A 15116-nucleotide genomic window follows, 5' to 3' on the forward strand; every position below is an offset into this window, starting at 1 on the left:
ATATATTTCTTTTTAGTTTTTTAACTAATGTTTTAAGTATACTTGTTAATATTTTTTTTTTATTCTTATGACTTAAATTTAAGATGTTACTTAAAATGCTTAATTTCACTCAAACTAACATGTTTGTAATAAGCTTAGCTAAGAGTTTATTTTAGTATTATTTTTTAATTTATTTTCATAAATCACTTCAATTAACTTATAACTTATTATCTCCTAGCCTTCTTTTTTTTCCATGTCTACTCGGACTAATTTACTTGAATCTATTTTCATCTTTTTTTAAAAAAATATTCTAAACACCATAAATAGTTGATTAAATTATTATTTTCTTGGTGAAAAAGATAAAACATATAACAAAAAATATGGTGTTCAGTTAAATGTATATTATTTTTATTTTATTTTAAAATTAATTAAAATATTTTAAGATATAGAGTAAGATTAGTAATCGAATACACAATATGAAAAAAATGAATGTATTACTAAATAATGAAAAAATCGTTCAAAACAAATTAAATTTAAAAGCACTAAAATCAATAAAATTTTCTTAAAAAATCTAAAACAAAAATTTGTCATATTTGTTGGTATTAATGACATATTTGAACTTAAATATAATAAAATATCATTCCTTTTCTTTCCACGCTGAATCACCAATTTAAACATATATTAGAAGAGTTTTTTTATCAGTTAAAGAATATTACTAATTAAAAAAAAGATCATTATATAAAATTTGAGACTCACATATTTTTTCTAAAAAAAAAAATACTCAAATATATTTGTTAAAAATTCCATGAATTTTATGAAATAAAAAGAACAATACTACTTTAAATGAATAAAAAAAAGAGCGATTAAGTTTTGACGGGGGCATAAAATGGCTAGTTTGACCAAACAGGAATATTTGGATATGGACCCATTGCAAAATGCTCTAAACACTGCGTTTCCCGCCATTTCCCGCGAAAACCCCAACTTAATTTCCACAGTAACATAGATGGTGCAATGCGAGAGTGATTGCAGAGAAAAAATGGAGGGAACAGGAGCAGGAACCGCAACAGGGTGTTACAAGTGCGGCAAACCTGGTCACTGGTCACGAGATTGCCCTTTCTCCGCTCCCAATCCAAACCCTAACTCTAACACCGCCACCACTCCCAATCCCAATACTCCAAATCCTTCTTCGTCTTCTTTCAAGTCCAGATCCGCCACCGAAAAGCCCAAGAAGCTCCCCCGAACAAAACCCAAACTCACACCGGAGCTTCTTCTCTCCGACGACGGCCTCGGTTACGTCCTCCGCTATTTCCCTCGCGAGTTCAAATACCGTGGTCGCGGCCACGAGGTAATTATTCACTTTCTTATTCTTTTAATTTAACATACGGCGTGTAACATTCGTCACTGTTTTTTTTTTTTTTAGTTTCATTAACAATAATAACTATTTATTCGTAACTTTTTCCTCTCTACGTTAAGCATCCTTTGATTTGTTTTATGATGCGTGTGCTTGCTTTGTGTTAGGTTCGCGATTTGGGTAATCTGCTTCGGTTGTACACCGAATGGCACTCTCGCTTGCTCCCTTATTACTCTTTCAATCAGTTTGTTCACAAAGTAGAGAAAGTTGCTGCTACTAGGCGTGTAAAGGTACGTACTCTTTCTCCTCAACTGTCTATTTCTTTAGTGTTACATATTGGCATGCAACTATGAATAAATAAATATAAATTAAGTATGATAGTGTATAGGGTCACACTGTTAGGTTAGGTGTCTGTGTACTGCCCACGCTGTCTAATTATCCCTCCTTTTGGAAAATTAATTAACTTTAATCAACCTGGTTGTTAAATTGTACATAATTATCATGTGAATTTCAGATAATTATGCAGCTATTAATTTGATATCACACGTGGGTATTTTTGGGACAATACTTAGATGTAGTTCCTTGGGTGCTTTTGATGTCGTTCTTCAATTAAAATTTGAGTTTCACCTTGGTAACCTGCAAAACAAAGGTATACCAAACTGAAACCTTAATTTTGTTATAGTGATTGAAGAGAACAGCTGCCAAAGCCCATTGTGACCAAAACCTATCCAAAGGAACAAGTCAACATGTACTTGCTTCGAAGTAGTTTGTTGATGCTAAATATGTACATATTAGCTATAGTCGTACATAGAGGATGAAAATTCTTCAATCTACGAACCCAACATCTATGTTTCTAGAACAGTCTGTCATAAAAGATTTTCAGTCAATTGTTTTTGAATTCAGTTGATACTTAGATGATATAAGAATATGAAGTTCTCCATTTTTTCTGCTGTTTCTTTTAATATGATGTCTTCATTCTTAGTGACTATTTGCTAACTGTTTTTTTCCTGCACTCTGACCAGACTTGCCTTAGAGAATTGAGAGAAAGAGTTGCAAGTGGTGGAGATCCAACAAAACTGCGTGAACCACCTGTTGTGCATGACATTCCATCTGATGAGCACGGTATCTACTTTATACATTGCTTTTGCTTGCTACCAAGTTCTCTAGATACATTAGTCTCGTTGGTTTTAAGTTTTTACCTATTATTCTAATGGATCTGTGATTACAAATTAATTACATAGAACGTCCAATAGGACATACATTGTATTGCATGCTATTTTCAGTTAGGATCAATAATCAACTCAAATAGTTGATGGTGTTCAAAGTATGGTTAATGAGGACTGCATATTGACTTAGCCACCTCTTTATTTAGTTCAGAAATATTTTTAACTACAAATTCCTTTCTTCAAGTATATGTATATATCTCTTAATTGTTAAATTGCTCAACAGGTAGGATCTTATGATTGATAATTTGATCCTTTAGCAAATTGACCAATTCTAGGTTCGATCTTAATTTAGACAAACTTCCCCAGGACTAATTTCAAGCAGGGTAACCATCTGATTCAATATAATTCACTAGAACATTGCTATGATGATTGACAATAATTAATTAGGTTTTATTTGTTTACTTCCTTATGAATCTTTTCTATATCCTTACTTCAGGATTTTCTGTATCTGCTGAAGATGGGGGAGCAACTCATCAAGAGGCAGATTTGTTTGCAGAATTCGAAAATGTTAATGACATTCAGGAAGATATGCTTAATGATATATATGATAAAGCTACTGAAGTAAGTAAATTTACTTTAAACAAAATTCATTCATTATCATGTAATGTGTTTTATGTATTTGTGAAAACACATTTGAATGTTTTGCTTGGTGAAAGAAGCATTATCAATATTTATCTACATCAATCAGGAGGAAATATGTATAATTATCTTTTAAGGATACTGATTCTCACAAATTTGTGAGAAAATTGTGAGTAATCTGAATTATCAGGAAAAGAAGTTTAAGCCGAGTTCAGTTTTCCTTATCCAGTGGATATTAGAAATCAGAGATTACTCAATCATCTATTGGTTTATCATCATTTTATCTTTTCTTCTCTTCATGTCTCTGGTCTATTCATATGCCTTTATTATGGAGGCAGATACCATTATCTGTGAAAACTGTAAATTTAGTAAAACGGTAGTTGCAAGTAGCCAGTTATAAGTAGCTTTTGAAATTGAACCAAATTGTCATAGAGAAATTGTAAACAAGGAGCTTATGTCAAAGTCTTAATGACAGTATTGCCTTCCTCTTTTATTACAGGAACCTTCTCAGTCCATGCACAATGTGATTGGCACTAGCATGGCTTCAGAAAGTAACGCAACTGAAAAGACATCAGAGGAAAATGGATCCAGCCAGTCTGGCAAAGCTGAGATAACAGAAGAACAGAGAGCCCGTATGGAAGCAAATAGGTTGAAGGCACTAGAAAGGCGAGCTGAGATAACAGAAGAGCAAAGAGCTCGTATGGAAGCAAATAGGTTGAAGGCACTAGAAAGGCGTGCTGCCTTATCACAGGCCTCCCAACTTTGATCTGAATTGTAAATGAAAGCATTACTTGTCGTTGTCTCACTACTGGTTTAGTTGATCCTTTATGGTTTGGTGACTGTTAAATGAGGTGTTTGTGATCATGATTTGTCGTAACAGTTATTAGCTCCATGTTTAAGTTTCAAGCGGCGGGCTTATTTATTTTGTTTGGGGGCACTTTATCCCTATTTATAGAGCATGACAATGATAGTGTCAATCATATCGAAAATAAGCTCAGAATTTACTTACATATAGAATGTAAACAATGGTTGCAACTTGCAAGGACTAGAACTATTTTAATTAGTTTTATAATATTTTTATTTCCATTAAGAATCTTTTATTTATGTTAAGATTTATAATCAATAATTATAAAAATCACTTCTTGTAAACTCCATAGTAAATAAGTTTACAAAGAACTTATTTTATTTTTCAACATCATATTTATAAAGGGAGGAATATGGACGTGGGCATGCGTGAGCTGAGTTTTTGTCCCATATTGAGTTGAGGTGAGGCATGAAGGCAACACCTTGTAATGCCGCACCAAGGTATCGATTTGAGATCAGGAATTGTTATGCTTTGTCAAAAGGGATTCACTGTGTCGATGAAAATATATTAGTTTTGGAAAATGAGGTTGGTGTTTAACTGTATACAAAATTGGACCTAAAGACAACCTTGTAGGATGAACAGTGACATCGCATAATGCTTTGCGTGACAACAATATTGAATATCTCATAAATTTCTAGAAAACACAAGCATGTATTTTGTTGCATCATGGACCCAAGTCCATCATCTCCTGCTTTAACGAGACTTCAGGCAGTTCATCATGTGGCTCCAGCGTCTCAATATATTGATTAGGAAATCACGTAAATGTTCTAATAGGCTTGAACAAAGTTGCCTCCAAATCTCCTCCCTCCTATAAATCTACAAAGAACTTGTTCGAACACCCTACAGCATGCCCATTATTTCTCTTGTTCCCTGCAATGCAAAGTTGTCCACACAAATTGAAGCACAACATATACAAAGACTTCCAATATCCATACCATGTTTTTAGTCATGGGCAATCTATACGCAAATCATCTCTTACCATCAAGATCCATCTCATCATCGTCACTATCAATCACTCCACTTGAATTTGTTTTTGTTTCTTGAACCTTGCAGTATATTATCCAAGTCCCATAGCTGCACAACAGGAAAATCTTGGAGGTTCAGACGGCTAGTTTGTTAGTATAATCTGTACAAAAATATAGTAAATATAGAGACATGCTTGTTTAGACAGACACATAAAACCAATGATTCACATCTTTAACAGTGATCCACCTTCCATTATTAATAAAGGCCTCGGATTGATAGGCCATATTTTAAGCCAAACCGTTGCATAACTATTAAACTTTTAGAATAAAAGTTATTTGTTTTTCTTTTTTAAGTTCTATGGACCATATGATGAATTAATTGATTTAACTTCTGTATTTACATACCATAAACTATAACTGGTGCAATTACATCCTACTAATACAAATAATATAACCCTCATAATAAGCACATAATTCTGAGCCTTAAAACTAGGCCAACTCTCGTACTTCATTGCATACCATCATCTGTCCCCTTTCCAGTTGTAAATGTCCATCCAAATTAAGCCACACTGGACAAATCAATTAATATTGCTAAATCTACCATTCGATATAAGCCCTCTGCTGGAAAATCCCGAACACTTTAAGAGTCTTCTTTATATTTAAGGTAATTGTTCTTGAACTTGAGAACAAAGTTATGACCAGATAGGGGTTTACAATTACAAGCATGATGAGTGCCTAGTATAAATGTTCCAAAAAGCAGAGGAACCAATTCCTGTGAATTTTAGACAATTAGGAAAGAGAAGTACCTTTAACATTTGATCATAAGCAATGCTTCCAAGGAACTTCCTATCATGAGAAAATGCTACAAGTCCAAAGAAACCATAAGTTAACTAGAAGCCAGAAATTAGAAAATGACATGAAAACATACGAAATTGCATTCTAGAGCTCAAGCACACAATAATGAGGCTGAAAACAGGGGAGGAGGGGGAGATCATAGATGAAGCCCCAAAATCATCTCACAATAAAAACTATAGAATTAATGCTAAGGACAGGAAAACTACAGAAGGAATTGAGGCTTAAAACAATAGAGTCCACATACAGACTGAACCAGTCAAATTAAATGCTAAGAGGAAGAGACTGTATGTTACCAAGACCCTCAACAGGATACTCTGAGTGTTCAGCTATTGGCTGGATAACTCTGTTAGGTAATATCCCAACCAGGCTGAACATAAATAAAAACATTAATATAAATGAAAGAGAGAACACCAGAAATAAAAGATTGAAGAACAATTCAAACAAGAGGTACAATGCTCTCAAACAGCGAAAGACTCACTTGATAATCCTATTCTCTGATCCAGTAATAATCCTATCTTCATTAAGCTAAGAATAAGATTAAAGAAGAAGTTTATTACAAGACCTAAAAGAATGGTAAAAAAATATAAAAGTCTACTGAAGCTGAAATAATCATGTTGATTCACCTTCAACATTGCATCAATAGAGTTCGAAGAAAGATCAGTAAATTGATCACTGGAATTGAAACCAATTAGTTAGAACATCAGTTGAAGACATATAATAAAAAATACAAGGGAGAACATTGAATTAATGTCTCTTAGCCTCTCCTCCAGAAACAAGAAACATTTCTATCCTGTAATTCTGACATCTTCCACATCATATACCTACAATCCTTGAAGCATCCCCATGAATACAATAGAATGATTCCAGTTTGTGATCCGCATACAACTTTCCTACCATTCTGGTCACCCAACCAAAAAATGTAAATATCAGTCGTTATCATTTTAGAGGATGAGTGTCAAACAGAGCACACCTTTAAGTACAAAGAAAGAAATTGACTAAGAGCCTGTTGGGTATATTGTAAAAATCATAAATAGATGCATTTTAATTAAAAAAAACAAATAAATTTTTTGAGGTATTTAGCCAAACTATAAAGTACTTTAAGTGATGATAGAAATTAAAAACACATACTGTTAAAAGCAAGACAAAATCAGTTGTTCTCCTAGGAAGCAAGAATAAAAGCATAAAATTAAAAAAATAATAATTCAATAAATACTTTTTTAATAGAACTTTTTTCATAGAAACATTTAATTTTTTTTATAAAAAAAAAGCAGTGCAAAGTCATGGGAATAGACTTTGATACCTTCATTAAAACAACAGACAGCAACTCATCTTCTGAAAATTCAGATCGAGCTTGCGCCTTTCAATAAATCATGAAAAGGTGGGTTAAAATTCAAATGCAATAAATAAAGACCATTTATATTTCTAAAAGGAACCAGAAAACACATATATACAACTTACTGTATTTCTTCAAAGATTGCAAACAGACAGAGTCCCATCTCCACTTAACAACAAAAGGGAGTTTAAGGAAAAAAAGAATTTAGACTATATCAATAGGTCAAGAAAGTAGAATTTTAAAAAACATATTGTTATAATATTCATCAAGCATACTGCAACAGTTTAATTTCTTAACAGGGTAAGCATAAGTTTAAAATAAAACAACAACCAAGCCTTTTATCCAGTAGTGGGGTTGGCTACATGGATCAAATGACCCCACAATGTTCTATAGTGAATCATGCCTATAGACAAATCATTGACCTCCAAATTCTTCTTTACTATTTCTCCTTAGTTTTCTTGGTCTCCTGTTAAGAATCACAAAATGAACTTACCGAATTATGAATAAAGATAGAACTAATAAGGCTTTTAGGCCAAATTTGAGTACAAACACAGGGTTTCCCCTTAACAAGGAGTTTCCTCCATAATAACACAGGGAACGACAATCTAACACCTTAAATTCTGATAGGATGCACAATCAGGAAAAGAACAAAAAGGAAAATACAAGTAGGCCTAAAATCTTCTCTACAATAGGTGTTACCCCAACTTTTCTTTAACGAATTCATTTCTAATCCTATCATGTCTAGTATGTCCACTTATCCAACACAGCATTATCATCTCTATACCTAGTTTGTTCTCTTGGTTTTTTACTGCCTAGCATACCACACAATACAGCAAGTCTTATAGCTATGGGATAAAATGTTCCCTTACGCTTGAGTGGTACCTTTTCTTTATCACAAATAGCCATAGTCATTCTTCCATATCGCCCATGCAGCTTGAATCCTATGGTTTACATCTCCCTCTATTTCTCCAACGTACTATATAATGGACCCTAGACACTATGTGACTTGTGGTAAGGTATGTTCTTCAAGTTTTACCCCTACACTGGGGTTGTTGCATTTTAGGATCCAAAGCAAGGTATGGGATTTGTGTTCCACATGTATGGCATTTTGGTGTGGGTTTATAAGGTCCTTGGGCTAACCAACTAAAATGGATAGCTTTTGTGATGTGGTTCTCCCAAGGTTATTATCATTGTCACTCTAGCTAAACATACATTTCATATACTCTGTCATACTTGAACTTAAGCAAAATCCATAATATCCCAAGGGAGTTCAAAATTAAAACATCAACAAAAAAGCACTAGTTAACATTCTTGCAAATTGCATGATCCCTCGATAGTAGCACAATTTGATAATCAGCTTAATAATCTGCATCAAGTGTCCCTTTTTGCTCTCTAGAAAATTATTTTTCATATACAAGGAAAAACAGCACTGTTAAAATGTGAAAACAGTATTAAGTAACTGTAACTCGTAAGCCCCAGCCTCTAAGGTGATTACTGCAGGATATAAGAGGAAAAATTAAGGAAAAAAAATTAAAGCATGGTTAGGTCATGCTTAAATGATTGAGCCCAACCATTGGACATGATAATACCAATTACAGAATGGTTCAAATAAGAAATAAACATCCATAAACCCAACAAGCATTTGTTAAGGAATGTACCTAACTTTGTTAGTAAAATTTGGGCTAGACGAGCTAGTCAATAGATAACCACCATAATTAGAAAACGTATTCTTATTTCTACAGACTACAGCAGTTATTATTAGCCACAAAAAGTTACTATTAGAAAACATAACTCAATACAAAAATAACATGAGGGGGGAAATTGCTATAAGAATTTCAAATCTAAAATATATGATTATCTTGCACTTATGGTTTAAATGCAACTATGAATTTGTAAGATAACACACATCAAGTTTTTTATAATTATAAATCGATTATAAATTGATAAGGCATCCCTCTCCACAAGAAAGTTCAGAAAAAGATCTATATAATCACTACATAGAAATAATAATAATAATAATAATAATAGAAGTAATTTTAAAGCAAGTGAACAATCTATTGTTACAATACAATATTGTAAAAATGATTGAATAAGTACGTAAAATATTATCAATGCAGACCCCAAAATACTCTGGAGTTCAGAACAGATACGAATTCTAAGAATTTGAAACAAAAACAAAAAGTTACCTTTATACAACCATCATTATCTCCTGAGACAACAGTTGACTCAGTCAAGTTTATCAATCTATTGACCGCAGATCTGCATCACAACGAAAACCACATAAAATACAAGTCCTAAAGCAATCAGGCTACTTGTGATTCTTTTGTAACCCAAATCACGGCAAATGTGCAATTGCAGCAGATCAACTCACTCATGAGCATTATCAACACGGGCAATTGTAGAACCAGTTTCCACATCTGTAGCCAGTATCGAGCAATCTGAAGAACCTGTCAAGAGTGCTAAACACAACCATAACAATAAGCATTTTAAAGTCAAACTCCCCACATAAAATCTTAAACAACAACAAAAAAATAATACTCCCTCGGTCCCAAAATGACTTCAGTTCTAGCCTTTTCTCACTTTTTAATGAGCTATTAAAATATCTATTCCAATTTTGTCCTGTAATAAATAATGTTATTTAGGAAGTCTTAATATACATTTATTAAAATTAAGAGAGAGCAAGGATATTTTGGTAAAAATGTTTCATAATAAATATTAAATCTTTTGAAATACTTGTTTTCTTGGTTTGTGTGAAAAAACCTTAAGCATCAGTCATTATGATTATGGGACGGAGAGAGTAAGAATAATAAAGTGCATTACCACGTCCACTGTTGATGAATCGAGCAGCCCTGCAAGACTCAGTGTGAGCATGGACTTCCAACAGCCTGAAACAATAAAAAAAAAAAAAAGAAAAGAAAATTGCAGCACAGGATTAAAAATTAGCAGCTAATAACAGCAAACCACCAAACCTCAGCAAACAAAATAAACTCAAAATCCAACAATTACTCAACCAAAAGATTCAGAATTTATACCTCACAGGGACAGTATCAGGGCTATAACGGTATCTGTAGTAAACATCATTATCATAAATGCAAAAAGGTATAAATAATAAATAATAATATGAGTTAGGTATGGAAGGTGCAGCAGCTCCAATCGAAAGCAACATACAGGTGAAGGTGACCGGTAATTAGACCGGCAGCAACAAGATTATCTGAGGGATGAAAATCAATGTCAAATGCAAGTTTCCCCAAATTTATTTCCATTCTTCACCTGTTTGTTTACCAATGCAAAGTAGATTAGGATTATACTATACATAGATGAACAATGAAAAGCAACAAAACAATGGAGTTGCAGAAGACATACCTTTAAGTGTGTGCTATTTAAGTGATTATTTACTCATTGAAGACTCTTTTTCTTAAATATATTTTTGGTTCTTTTGTTTCACATGAATTTATTTATTTTTAAATAAATCCTTGTAAAATTTCTCTTTTTTTTTGTTTTACTCACATTGGGGTCTTCATTTTTTTTTTCTTTTGTATGTGAATAATTTGTTTTTAATTCCTATATTTTTATTTTCAAATTCAAAATAAACAGAAGATTGTAGGGACTAAAACAATACACACACACACACACACACATATATATATATATATATATATATATATTACAAATTATATAAAATTAGAACATTTATTTAAGTTGCAGATATTATTCCCAATTCCAATGAATTGACACGCTTGATATCAAAATCCTGCCATGGTTTGAGGATTAGGATGTAAGGGTACCCTTCTATATGCAATTCGCACTTCCTATCCTAAAATAGTAAAATTATTGAGATATTAAATAATTTAGCATTCAACTAAAATTTTGTAGATATAATTTATATAAAAAAAAAAATTATAATCCAATGGTAAATTTTAAAATAAAATTACGCAATAAAATATTATTAAATGGTGTAAAGTTGTAAAGAAAATCAACCCCGTAAATCAAAAAGTTTCATTTCATCCATCACAAAAAGATACGACTCATTCTGACTGTTTAGAGATTATTATCAAAACAATGACGAGACAACTACCACAGTTTCATGCAAAAACAGGGAAATTAAGGAACAAATGCCACTACTAAGCCACCATGTGAGAAGGTGTTTCGTACAGAAAACTGTTGGTCATTGGCTACTTTCATCTTTTCCTGTCATTATGTCCTCTTCTTCATCCACTGGAGCATACCATTCTGGCCACTTCTTAGAGTTGCTCAGCCTGTAGTTCAGGAGCAGTTCTTCATCTTGAAGACTCCTAGTTGCTACCAGAACAACAGTTTTCAGGGTAAGAACATCTGATTGACTATTTCTTGAAACTCCAGATTTGAACCAAAAGCTGCCAAGTCTCTTGATGTTTACTTCTGCGTTTCCAAATAATATGTTGGGTATGTAAACTCTCATGTTGTTTTCAGTCAATGGAAAGTCATAAGGGCAAATCATGACATTTGGAAGCATCCCTTTTGCGGGGTGATTAGCAAAATGTGCCAAGGCCAACGGGTTTCTGCGCTCTACATCATCATTTTCATTGTCATTTTCTACCTGGGAACCTTCCAAAGGTTTACTCATTCTGTCTGAACCCTTCTCAGCTCCTTCATTGTCAAGCTTTCTTTCTAACATTTTTCTACCATTGAATCGTTCCGGCCCTTCACCTCCACAACCCCAAGGTTGGGCATCAATGACAGTCCCGTCATATCTTGTAATCAAATAGGGGTTCTGCTCATCAAGGTATCCGGGAATATATTGGTAATAAGCTGGAGAATAGACCACACCAGGATAAAAGGCAATTACGGCACCAACATCAGCTGCACCATCTAAAAATAGACCTTGGCCAGAATCCTTGTGAGATATTTGAGAAGGTTTAACATTAAGCTTGTAGCCAAGTTGATCTTTTAACTTCTGAGAAACTTCTGCTTGGGTATATGATCTTTGTTTAGAGACAACTGCACAACAAGCGGAACAATAACAAATGATAAAGAAACAGGCAACTGTTAGAAAATTTCATAATAATATGAAAAATATGAAGAAAAAAAACTCATTGTTTATAGAATAGGTTATTTCCTATGCCACCATGGATCAAAAAGAAAAGGAAGATAACTAAGCAACGGGTAAAATCTTGCAGAATGACAGGAAAAATACGGGGAAGATAAAACAAAACCAAAATCACCGGGAATGTTATTAGGTGGGTCACACCTACCTTTAGCAGAATTTAGCCCACTATGGTGAGGTGAACTGTTTTCCTGCTGAGATAATTCCATGGGATCATTCACCCTCTTTTCATTTGGAAGAAGCATTTCATCCATGTACGTGCAAAATGCTTTGATTTGAGAATGAACATTTTCTTTTACTTGCATTTGTTGATCAGCAAAAGAGGCTTTATTGGCAATTTCAATAATCTCTTCCGCATCTGCTTCATCAGCATTCTTTCCCAACAGATTGTAGCTGGATATTTAAGTCTTTGCATGAGTGAAATATGTAAAAATGTTAAAAAGAAAAAGCATCACAATGAAATCTTACAATTGAATATCTAACATCTCAATGTTAAAATTAACTCAATCATTCTGCATTTTCTTCCATGCTTCTTTGTGTTTCTTTTATTGTTTTTTTATAAGCCTTGGAATTCTGAGCTTGAGTTTATAAAAGTTATTTCTCATGCATGAAACAAAGTATAGACTTAAAAAAGTCCCATTAACATGATATAAAGAAAAGAGGGTGCCCAAAAAAGAAAAAGGACAAGTGAGAAATGGATAATAAAGCAAATGGATGAATCTTCACAATTAAAACTAATGCACCCTTACTACTAATTGTTAAACTCAGATATAGAAAAAGACCAACCTTGTATAAAGGAATAAGCGGTTAATGTCAGCTTCAAATTGTAGTTGACTAGGATCCCTAGCAAAAGCAGGATTTTTTGCAAGGGTTTTCACAGCCTGAAAACAAATTCAGACCAAGATTGTTATAATAGATTTCACAGGATGCACAATAGGTAGAAAAAGATATCATAGTTAAGCATAACATAAGACCATGGAGAGTTCAAAAACACTAATCTTAGTAAGAACTAACACTTGCAAAAAATAAGGCATTGCACTTCCATGATATAAAAAGGATTCTGCTCTACTTGCCAAACAAAACAGATTGTGCTCTGAATGAGCTTTGTTCATTCTTCATTCAAGGCCACATGCCATTCATAAGGGCAGTGAGATTAACACATTATAATTTTTAACTGTTTGTCATTCCTCCATATTTTTTTATAACAGCAACAGCAATAATAATAATTTACACAATTTGGCATATTCACAGCAATAAGTAATTATATAAAAGACGAGGAGATACCTCTTGAAATTTCTGAAATAAAAAAGCCATCGGTGATTTGGGGAGGAAGAAGCTACCATTCACAACCTAACAAGATTTTTATGCACATTAAATTTTAGATACTGGAAAAGAACTGCCAGAGAAAAAAAGGAGATCAAATCAGTTGTGTAAATCAAACACCGAAAATTAAACAGGGCAATATAAATCAAAGAAGACCTCAGGTAGAGAAAAATCAACTGAAATAACGACAAAAGAATAAGCAAATCGTTATACTTTCAATGCTGCAACGTGGGATTTCTATAAACATCTTCTATTCAACTTATTAGCATTACATTATCTCCTTCCTAACCCCTTTCTCTCTTGATGAAATTAAGATGCTTCTCACAGCAGCTTTACCCTCATGCATTACTAGAATTGGTTGATCTAACAATAGTAACCCACATTTTGATCACTGCTCTCCAAAATTCAACGGAACAAAGCCTACCAGAATCATGGCATTGTCCAAGTCAGTTTACTCTATATAGGAAGGAAGGGAGGCCTGGGAAATGGAACCATCTGCCACATGCTAAGAACAACACATGAACTCTAGTTGCAATCAATTCTCTCATCCCAATTGAGGGAATTCCCATTCCAAACTCATCCTTAGTCACTTCCCTGCTACTATTTCTCTCCTCTTCTCAATCTATTACCATGTACAGTGGCATTTGAAAACTTACACTCACACAATTGAAGACTTTAAAAGTCATCAAATGAATCCAGTATTTATTGCTCGGAAACCTTATTCTCCCAAAGCAGCACCAGAAAAATGAGAAGGCATAGAAGTGTGGTAGCAGGTAATGGGTGTAACAAATCGAAAAAGTAATGGTGGGTATTCATTATTCAAAGATGAAAACAGTAAAAGAATGAACCTTTGAAAGCTAAGAGATCACGGAACAATCACCACCGTCGCCGCCCTTCACGGCAAAGGTCGTGATCCTTGCAGGGAGTTTTATTTCTATTTTTTTTTTTAATTTTTGAGATAAAAGAGAGTAGGAATTTGGTGCTATTTTTGTTTTTGGTATTTGGGCCTTTTTTTTTTTGGCATGGGTTTGGTGCAAGTGCAATTCAAGGGCATTTTTAGGGGAACGGCCAGGGGCACCCTACATTTTTACAGGTACACTCAGCTTAACATACGAAATTCCGGTTTTATCCTTTGTAAGTTCAATATAGATTGACAATCCGTAGGCCTAATAGGGATTGTTAATTTGTAAGTCATTATTGTACAACACTCTAACCAACCGAACTAATAAACCAATTATATTATAAAACAATTAATGTTATTATATATAACACTAAAATTTTTAATGTATATTTAATACACATGTAAATTTACATAATAAATTTTGTGATAGTTAATTTTTATCTAATAATTAATTTATTTACATATATAAATTATAAACAAAAATCATAGGTTTAATAAAAATTTACATATGTAAAAAAATACCAAATTTATTTAATTATCAATTGTTGTAATAAAAATCTAAATACATCATTCAATTAAATACCATATTTGTTTAGTTTTCAATCACTGTAATAAATATTCAAATACATCATTCAATTAAATTTCAAATTTTTTTA

At 33.1% G+C, this 15116-nt stretch overlaps 2 protein-coding genes and 1 pseudogene across 8 annotated transcripts; 1 reads left to right on the plus strand and 2 right to left on the minus strand.

The window, feature by feature from the left end:
• The first annotated feature begins 880 nt into the window (after nt 1-880).
• LOC114374609 (TIMELESS-interacting protein-like) lies at nt 881-4225 on the plus strand. Of its 3 annotated transcripts, none has more exons than XM_028332273.1 (5): nt 881-1324; nt 1498-1620; nt 2353-2452; nt 2993-3117; nt 3635-4225. In XM_028332273.1, exons 1-5 carry the CDS (start codon nt 983-985, stop codon nt 3899-3901), a joined length of 957 nt encoding a protein of 318 aa, XP_028188074.1. In that variant the 5' UTR covers nt 881-982; the 3' UTR covers nt 3902-4225. The 3 variants fall into 3 exon arrangements, with proteins under 3 accessions (XP_028188074.1, XP_028188075.1, XP_028188076.1); XM_028332274.1 differs by having other exon boundaries at nt 3011-3117; XM_028332275.1 differs by having other exon boundaries at nt 3014-3117.
• A 242-nt stretch (nt 4226-4467) lies between these two features.
• On the minus strand, nt 4468-11435 carry LOC114376606 (annotated as a pseudogene).
• Nucleotides 11082-14520, minus strand: LOC114376605. 5 transcript variants are annotated; one of them, XM_028334790.1, is made up of 5 exons: nt 14408-14520; nt 13521-13586; nt 13023-13117; nt 12385-12629; nt 11082-12130 (listed from the first exon to the last, which is right to left on the minus strand). In XM_028334790.1, exons 2-5 carry the CDS (start codon nt 13548-13550, stop codon nt 11319-11321), a joined length of 1182 nt encoding a protein of 393 aa, XP_028190591.1. In that variant the 5' UTR covers nt 13551-13586; nt 14408-14520; the 3' UTR covers nt 11082-11318. The 5 variants fall into 5 exon arrangements, with proteins under 5 accessions (XP_028190591.1, XP_028190592.1, XP_028190590.1 ...); XM_028334791.1 differs by having other exon boundaries at nt 13521-13632; nt 14408-14519; XM_028334789.1 differs by lacking the exon at nt 14408-14520 and adding an exon at nt 14216-14365.
• Between the last annotated feature and the right edge of the window lie 596 nt (nt 14521-15116).

This window comes from Glycine soja, chromosome 11, assembly GCF_004193775.1.
Source record: "Glycine soja cultivar W05 chromosome 11, ASM419377v2, whole genome shotgun sequence".
Lineage (NCBI taxonomy): Eukaryota > Viridiplantae > Streptophyta > Magnoliopsida > Fabales > Fabaceae > Glycine > Glycine soja.

Bases quoted from the DNA above. Each gene is read 5' to 3' on its own strand.
- LOC114376605 (XM_028334789.1), bottom strand. From the start codon at position 14,245: ATGACTTTTAAAGTCTTCAATTGTGTGAGT. The intron at 13,587-14,215 runs GTAAGTTTTCAA...AAATCTTGTTAG, and splicing joins AAGTCTTCAATTGTGTGAGT to GTTGTGAATGGTAGCTTCTT. The intron at 12,630-13,022 runs GTTGGTCTTTTT...TTAAATATCCAG, and splicing joins CGCTTATTCCTTTATACAAG to CTACAATCTGTTGGGAAAGA.
- LOC114374609 (XM_028332273.1), top strand. From the start codon at position 983: ATGGTGCAATGCGAGAGTGATTGCAGAGAAAAAATGGAGGGAACAGGA. The intron at 1,325-1,497 runs GTAATTATTCAC...GCTTTGTGTTAG, and splicing joins ACCGTGGTCGCGGCCACGAG to GTTCGCGATTTGGGTAATCT. The intron at 2,453-2,992 runs GTATCTACTTTA...TCCTTACTTCAG, and splicing joins CATTCCATCTGATGAGCACG to GATTTTCTGTATCTGCTGAA.